The sequence below is a fragment of the Acyrthosiphon pisum genome, chromosome A1 (genome assembly GCF_005508785.2).
Source record: "Acyrthosiphon pisum isolate AL4f chromosome A1, pea_aphid_22Mar2018_4r6ur, whole genome shotgun sequence".
Lineage (NCBI taxonomy): Eukaryota > Metazoa > Arthropoda > Insecta > Hemiptera > Aphididae > Acyrthosiphon > Acyrthosiphon pisum.
In genome coordinates, this window is record NC_042494.1 from 168,469,178 (window position 1) to 168,478,221 (window position 9,044).

The 9,044-nt window shown below is 27.6% G+C and overlaps 1 protein-coding gene across 1 annotated transcript in view; it reads left to right on the plus strand.

The window, feature by feature from the left end:
• The window catches only part of LOC100572752 (somatomedin-B and thrombospondin type-1 domain-containing protein), a 118,328-nt gene that overhangs the window by 96,098 nt on the left and 13,186 nt on the right, over positions 1–9,044 (plus strand). Inside the window, exon 3 of the mRNA XM_003240582.4 lies at positions 1,658–1,778. Within this exon, the coding sequence (XP_003240630.1) occupies positions 1,658–1,778 (121 nt within the window). The remainder of the gene's footprint in view (positions 1–1,657; positions 1,779–9,044) is intronic.

Genomic DNA, 9,044 nt, shown 5'->3' on the forward strand with positions numbered 1-9,044 from the left:
GTTTTTGGTGTAACTCTACAACAAATAACCGTAGATACTTGAAAATTCCACTGAATGTTTATATTAGCATTTTCTATAGACCTTAACATTTAAAAAATATTTTGACTTGTTTTGAGCTGTTTATGAACATTTTCAGTTCAATTTTTTAGTTTTTTCTTCTATAGATGTCAATAAAATGTTATTCCTTGGGTCAAAAAGCTTGAAATTTAATACAAGGCTTGAATGTTTAAGCCATTGTTAAAATGGCAATTATTGAAAATAATAAAAATACACCGTCACAATTTTTTTTTATGAGCATTTAAAGTTCAAATTTTTACAAAATACGTAAAAATCATGAAAATGTGAAAATTGTTTTAAAAATGTAGGTATATAAAATTATAAAATTAAATATATATTAAAAACTATTATAAAAATTTCACATTTTAAATCTATGATTTGAAAATTTGATACAAGATTCCTCAATCTTCATAAGTTTGTCTACTTTAATCAAAAAAAAAAAAAAAAACTATACTGGCAAGTCAAATTAAATTTTTACAAGCGTTTGAAGTTCAAATTTTATAACATTAGATATTCACTCGATTTCTTGAAATTTATATCATTATGTTTATTTTATGTATTCCTATACTTCATACACTTTTCAAAATACTTTAACTCATTTCAAGTTGGTTACGCTCATTTTCAATTTCTTAAGTTTTTTTTTTTTATTATTTACAATAAAAATGTATTAATTGGGTCAAAAAGCCTGAAAATTAAATACAAATTAAAATATCCTACAGACTGATAAACCGTCTCCGCTCAGAAACGTTTTTCGTATATAATGATATTATATCACTGAATTCAAATGTAATACCATCCATTGACTATTGCAGTGCCCCACTTTTTAACCTACTGTACAGCAGTGTGACATCCACTTGTCCTCTTTTTTTATATTTATTTTTTTTTTCATAATACAAAATTACATGAATAAAGTTTTGTAGAAACTTTAGTATTAAATTTGCAGTCCCAAATAAATAAATAAAAATTACACATTTTCAAAGTTTTTTCTTAATTACTGTATGTTAATATAATATAATAATAATTTATAGGTACCTTATACAATTAGGTACCTATGTTCAATTATTTTATTTTTTGAATATAATTATTAATTAAAATTATAACCAACAAACGAGGTTGTTTAAGCAATAACTATTAATACATATTAATGTATTATTATTTACTATGTAAATTAACATAATCAAATCTCTAAAGTTCTATAAATAGTTACATTTAATAAATTATATCTATGTAATTTATGTCTAATGTACATATTAATTATTACAAGTTAGCAAGAATTAATTTCATTAAATTTAACTTTTGTAAACCATGATCGTTAATCAAATTAATCATTTTATTAGAACTATAGGTTAGGCATAATGTATAATATATTTAGTTTAATATTGTGAAAGTTATTTGAAATTAATATTATATTAATGTTATAATATTATAAGTTTTAATAAAATAAACATAAAGCTGTATTGGTTATTCGTTGTTTTTAAGGTATTACGTATTTAATTCATATCCTCTAAACTCACGTTACCCGAGTAGGTAATTGAGTAATAGAAATGTATGCAGCATAATAAAATCATGGACGTTTAACCAATTTTCTTTTTCTTTTCAGAAACCGCCATGTTGCTGCCTGCGTCTTTGGCATCCAACCGTTTGAGTAATGAGTCCCAAGATATACGTCACAATTTAAAGTACCGCTTGTCAAAAGAACCAGTCGATTTAGATTCAAAGGAGTAAGTGTTCAATTATTTTTAACGTTATCAGTTGACATAAATTAAAAAGATAACCAAAACACAAAATATTTCACTTTATGCGTGGGTGGAGAGAAAGACATTTAATTTTGGTGGTTAAGGCCATAAGCAAGGGCCTTACTGGGGACGACTCTGTTAAGTCCGCAAAATTTCTATGTATATGCTTTGTGCGTATAGTGTATACACATTACACATTTATAGGTAGCCATATCTTTGTGTGTGTGTGTGTGTGTTATATACATGTTTATATTATATATAAGCTCAATGAATGCATAATTAAAGAGATACGAGGGTGTGTAAAGATACTCAGCAATATAGATAGGGTGGCCAGTCAAGGGGGATAATTGTAACAAAACCTGGGGTAGTTAATATTCAAATTTTGGGCATACCTTTGTCGTGAAATTGCTATCAAAGGCGTAAGACATTCCTACACCCTAACACTATTTATACATATATTCGTGATCTGTTATGCGTAACACTACTAAAAATATCAGATCCTTACACTGCTACAAAAAGATGACAAGCAGTAGACGTCTTAGAATTTTAGAGTCTCTGTCATGAAAATAATTAAATTATAGATCTACATGAGCTTATAGCAGCTACTTGTCATTAAACACAAAAAAGGTTTGTCTTGACATAATGCATTAAACATTAAGGCTAATTGTAGTTGGCTCAATATGTGTAGTTTACTTATGAATGATATTAATTTATAATTATTGGCACGTTTGATGTCGCCATGTAGGTAGGCACCTAGTACCCACTTTGTAATACTTTAAAATTTCAATTCATTAAGTATAAAACTTCATGAAAAAAATTTATTTGGACATAAATTCCATGTTATTATCATGCATGAAGTACCTATGTGTATATATAGAAATATATTATTACTCTTTACCTAAGCTTTTATTGCAAATCTTAATTATTATATTTTAATATAGGTATTCATTTTTATATAAAATCGCGTTAAGCATAGGTACATAGCAAAATACAAATTAAAGAACTAGGTATCTCGTTAACTTCATACATTTATTAATTGCATTTGTTGTATTGTGTACATTATACTAAATATATATGTATACAACACAAATTTAACTTAGAAAAAATTTAATTATTTGAATAAAATATTATATGTTGAAAAAGTCAATAAAACTAATTTACAGTAAATACCTCACGTAATGAGTCACGGACTTATAATCTAGTTAGTAATATTTGTTTGTATTGCAAACAATCGATGCAAATGAAAGGCTCAAAACAATTGCTCATATAATATTGTTTTTACGTGAAATTAATTTGACAGAAATATATAACATATAATATTTGTAAATTAAATCTTAAATAAAATAATTAATTATTTCCAGTAATTTTAACAAATAATAATTGGAAATCATATACTTGATGCGAAATTATGAACCCAGCCACCCAGGTATGCTCAAATTACATATTATTTTTTTTACTCAGATATCAGTTTGTTTCCCAAAAGTAGGTCAAATTCATTAATATTTAAAGAATGGTCGATAAAACATAATATCAGCTTACAAAAATAATTTAAATTTCATAGCTAGTAGGTTTACTTTCATATTATTTGTATTTCCATGCATTGTTATACAACACGTATTAATATGTTTACTAATAATACATTTAAAACAGAAATTAATACGTCTTGACATTATGGTTTATTTTTCAAAAATATATTCTGCTCACGATCGATTTTTTAATTACTTTTGTATTTAAAATGATACCTATAATTAACTATATTCGTAAACACAACCGTAATTAGCATTTCTGAGACATTGTCATTGATCCTATTTCTTTTTCTTTTTATTTGAATTGTGATTCACAACCAAGTGTAATATTTTTAGTCTTATAAATATTTCGAACTATTATTTATACATATTTTAATTATAATTATATAGTGATTAATGGTTATTAATGTTATATACATAGCTAAAGTATAGGATAGCATTACTCGTTGTTCGAGTTTAAATTAATATATCGATCAGTGTTTACATAAATAATTCAAGACGTAAACTATTCTCAAATATTATCTGCATTATTACAATAACTACATAATGTTTTCTGATAGTTATTAAAGGTATCGATCAATAAACTCATAAGTGATTTAAAGATTTTAGTTTTAAAAAAACGTATATATAATATATATATATATAACAATATATAATAATACTCGTGAAATAAATTAGACAGCCAGCTGATTTGGCATTGTAAACGACCGCCCATATCCGTCTAAATCCATAATCAATATACTATTATAGGAATAGGATATATATAAATTATGTATATTAAGGCCAGCCACCATGTGATTGATTACATCATAATATTATATGTCTAATTAATTGTCTGTATGCAAATGAACTATCCCTCCCCCAGCCGCCCCTGAGTGTCGTAACTATGCGTTAATATGATTGTTACCCCCGTTGACCATTTCGACAATGCAATATTGGACGTCGTAAACACAGTGCATTATAATATACATAATATTATATATTATATTATAAATTAATAATATACCGACTACGTACAATAATAGGTATAGGTAATAACACTGGAACGCGCATTACCTATATATTATGCTAATAATATTATATAAACGATGTACCGTTATCTGTCTGCTTTTATCGCGTCTGTGTTCAAATCTGCACGTGCAGATACGTTCTGCTGCAGTGGCCCGTATTTTCCTGGTGGTCCCTCGTATGCAGTTTTCGTTTTGGTTCCACTTCTCGGAGCCTAAAATTTTCGGAAATATATTGGTAAATACAGCTACATTACAATATGCATTGTATTCGTACGATTTTACTTACTTGTTTTTGTAATATTATCGTCAATATAATATTTACATTTTGTGATGGCCTTTTGCGATTATATTTCTTTATATCTGAAAAATCATGTTTTCAATTCAAACCCCGTGAATCAACACAATATCATGATTTTTTTTTTTTATTATTGAGCTTAAGCCCGGTAACTTAGGCTATTAGCTATTTTTGTTTTGTTTGTAGGTTTTTTTTGTTGGTAGGGGGAGGAACACGTGTTTGTTTGTTTTTTGCAGAATTTTTGATTTGGGCACCCGTAGGTATCTGCCATGCCCGGGGGGGGGGGGGATGGCGGCACTTTTTCTCCGGACACCGTGACTTGCCCGAAGAAAAATGCCGCCAATGACCGAGGTATCGAACCAACGCCTTAGTCCGCTCGGCCACTCCGTCCCCCAATATCATGATTATATATTATATATAGTACAAATCTAATATCCTAATGCATAATATATATACGATAAACCGTTGTTAAGTGTTAACTGTCCGTTAAACGCGTCTGTGTTGAAATCTACACGTGCAGCTATAGTATACGTTCTGCTGCAGTGGCCCATATTTTCCTGGTGGTCCCTCGTCTGCCATTTTTATCTGGGTGGCACCTCTAGTCCGCTGAAATTATTCTGATAAAAATGTAGTAAATATAACTACATTACAATATAATTTTTTCCCCTACAATTTCACTTACTTTTTTGTAATATTATTATCAACATTACTATTATTGCAGTGAAACCTGTATCAACAGATACCTGAATAGCGGTCACCTCTCTCGAACAATATGATTGTGTCCATTATTTTTAGTGGCACTTCTCGGTCTATAAAATTATTCGGAAAAGATATAGTAAATGTAGGTACATTACAGTATACATTATTTTTTCTACATTTTTACTTATATTCTTGTATTCTTGTAGTATTACTATCACCATTATTATTATTATTTACATTTTGTGATGGCCTTTTGATATATTATTTCTTCGTATTTGAAAAGTCGTCTTTTCAATTAAAACTCGTGGATCAACACAATATCATGATAATATATATTATATATACTTATTATATACTGCAAATCTCTGAGTATCGTTTCACACACAGCACTACGCTAAAGCAATATCTTCCGTACCCACATATATATTTCATATTATATGTCTATATTATATACTACTGGTACTCCATACTATATAGACTATGTATATATACAGTTCTTCGATGTAAAGAGTTCATTAAAACCTCGGAGAAGATGATGTGTTTGCGACGTCTTTAATTAATGTAGATACTCATCGGCAGTCGCGGCGGCAACCTTTGTGTGTCGGTACATATTATTATATTGTATGCGCGTATATACGTGTGTTGAGCAGAATTTCTGATGTGTGCGCATGAAAATTACAAGCGCCGATGACCTTTTCAATAGATACTTGTTATGAAGGCCGTCGGTTGGTAAAAGCTGTTTACATGTCTGGGCTTTTGTGTCCGAGTCAATGCATGGAATTAATGTGGGTACCTACCTACCTATATATAATATAGTATACAGCGAATGACGCATATTAAAGCTGAGTAGGCGATAAAAAATAAAATATGCATATTATATATACATAGATGTGTATATACGGGTGTTTTTTGAGCTGGCCTTTTAAACTGAGCTTAACAAAAAGTGCCTATATTCCGACGCAATGTCAACATTATGCGTCAAGATTTCTGGTTCAAAACACGTGGTTTTGTAATTTTGTATATACGAAACACAGAATAAATTATGTTCTATATAAGCTTCACATAATAATATATCGAAAGCTCTGCAAAGGGTTCTCATGAAATAGGAAAAAATGTTCATAAAAGGAATGACAAATTGGAAATTGTGGTATACGGCTCTCTTATCTATATGAAAACTGATATGTCTTCAGCGTTGTAGTATAAAATATTTTGATATACGTCTTACACTTATAGTACTTTGCTACATACCTAGTTCAAAGCGGAATTGTTAAAAAACGTTACGAAATATTTTAACCACGCGAGTGAATAAAATGTTCAAATAATGAAAAACAAAGTATATTATGTAAAATATGAATACCTATAGGTACCTACTAAATTTCGTTAATGATTCTTATTCTTATTTCATAATATTATTTTAATAGTTCATTTTTAAAAGTATTTTATTTCTTATATTTTTTTTTATTTTTAAATGATTAGGTATGTATTAAGTTAATTTCTCAATAATAGCCATAAGCATAAGGTACTTAGGTACCTAATGGCATATATGTGTGGTATGGTATGTTGTATCAGATCACTTACTCAATTGTATCGTCACAACCTACTATACCACGTAAGTAAAAACAGAAAAACTTTTAACTATTATTAATGTTATATTATTAATAACGTTTTTGGTTTTTGGTTTTTAAGTCTTAAAGGGTATAATTTAATTTGGTAACGTATTATCTCAGTGAAAAATTATATATTTAAAGAGATTAATATGAGCTGATGCCTCGGAACAAGTGTTTAAATTCAAAATGTAAAAATCAGCATACAATTCAGGAGCTCGACGTATTTACTGGATAATATATATACCTAAGCTATAGATAACTATAAAATTGTCGGCTGTGAGAACGCAATCTCATAAAGTAGCTACTTACTGTAATTTTCTCCGTACTAAACTCACATAAATCGTATTATATTTTCGTATATACTCTGAGATAGATATCCCTATTTAAAAAAATATATTAAATATACTTCACATCATAATTTATAATAATACCGTATTTATACTATATTTATACGATCGTAAAGTGTATAATAAATTTACAATAGTCATGATTTATGAATAGGCTTTTTTCCCCATTTAAGATCATTATAGTAATTATGACTTGGGCTGTAATAACTGTACACTTCACGTCTTCACTATATTTTCTTAATAAAAATCTGTCATACATAAAAAAATAATGTAGTATAGGTATTACACTATTACACAATAAAAATATTGAAATCAAACATATTATGCTTATATAAATACTTGAATAAATAATAATATAAAATAACTATATAACTATATTATAATGTAAACTAAATTCCATCATAAATAGGAATTATGAAGAAAAAATTCATACACGCGTTACATTATAGTTATTCCCTTATTTCAGTGCAGCCTGCAAGATAGTAGTTGTATTATGATCTTTGCATCTCATTCATATAACGATCGCATCAGTGACATTCTGTTTAGTGATGTTTATAGTTTATATAGTGTTCAACTGTTCATAAAATGTAGTTTACGCAATACATTAAATACATATTTTAGCGGGTTAGTTTACCGTAATACCTTATACAACAGTAAAAAAATATAATCATGAACTTCAAGTTTCAGGAGTACATTGTTGGATTTATATTGTCGGTAACTGGCAAGTCACAAATGACAACTATTTGATGCATTGTTAGCGCGTCGTAACACCAAACATTAATTGGGCGAGTATTGTTTTTTTGATACCGAGTCGAATCTAGTCGAGTTTTTATTTTTGTGAATTGAGTCAAGTTCGAAAGTCGAGTGCTCGAAAAAAGTCTAGTACCTAGCTAGGTACTCATATAAGGTCGAGTAATAAGTCAAGTATATATAGATTCGAGTACTCGCCCAACTCTACTACTTATACTATTATATTATAGTATTTTTTAAATTTGATTTTAAAAATATCGTAATAGTTAATTAATATTAAATAGTTACAAATACATTTTTAAATAAAACCATGAAATTATAGTTTGGTGATATAAACTTATACTGAAAAATAAAAATGTTATCATATTATGAAAGGTTATCAAAACCTTGTATAAAATATTTATTTATTTATAATTACATAATTAAAATAGGTACTAAGAACATTATAACAACGTATTTTATATCAAAATAAACTTTAAATTTGATACTTTACGACATAAGGTTTCACATTATTTGATATCAAACGATTGTTAATAATTGATAAAATTAAATTTGTATTTCTGAAATTTTAAAAGATTAATTAATTAAAATTAACAATAAATAGATTATAATTATAAAGAATACGACAAACGAATATAATTTATACTTTGACCAAGACAGGTAGGTAGACAGAACCTACAGATATTGCAAAAAGTTAAAATTTCTTTACGTTCATTATACCTACCTTTTTTTATCGTATTTTAAAATATGTTTTTAAGTTAAAATAATAACTCTAACATATAGTTTATTATAAAATAATTAATATTAAGTTACTGTAGGTATTTATGTATTTATATGTAAATTTCAGTAGGTATATAGAATGTAAATAAAAAGATTAAATTGAGAAAAGGGTTATGTTAAATTTAAAACAAAACGCATCTAATGTAGGAAAAAAAATTATTTAAAATTTAAAACCACATTAAAAATTGAAACAAAAAAGATAAGACAGCGCACGCAATATGATAATTATATAAACAA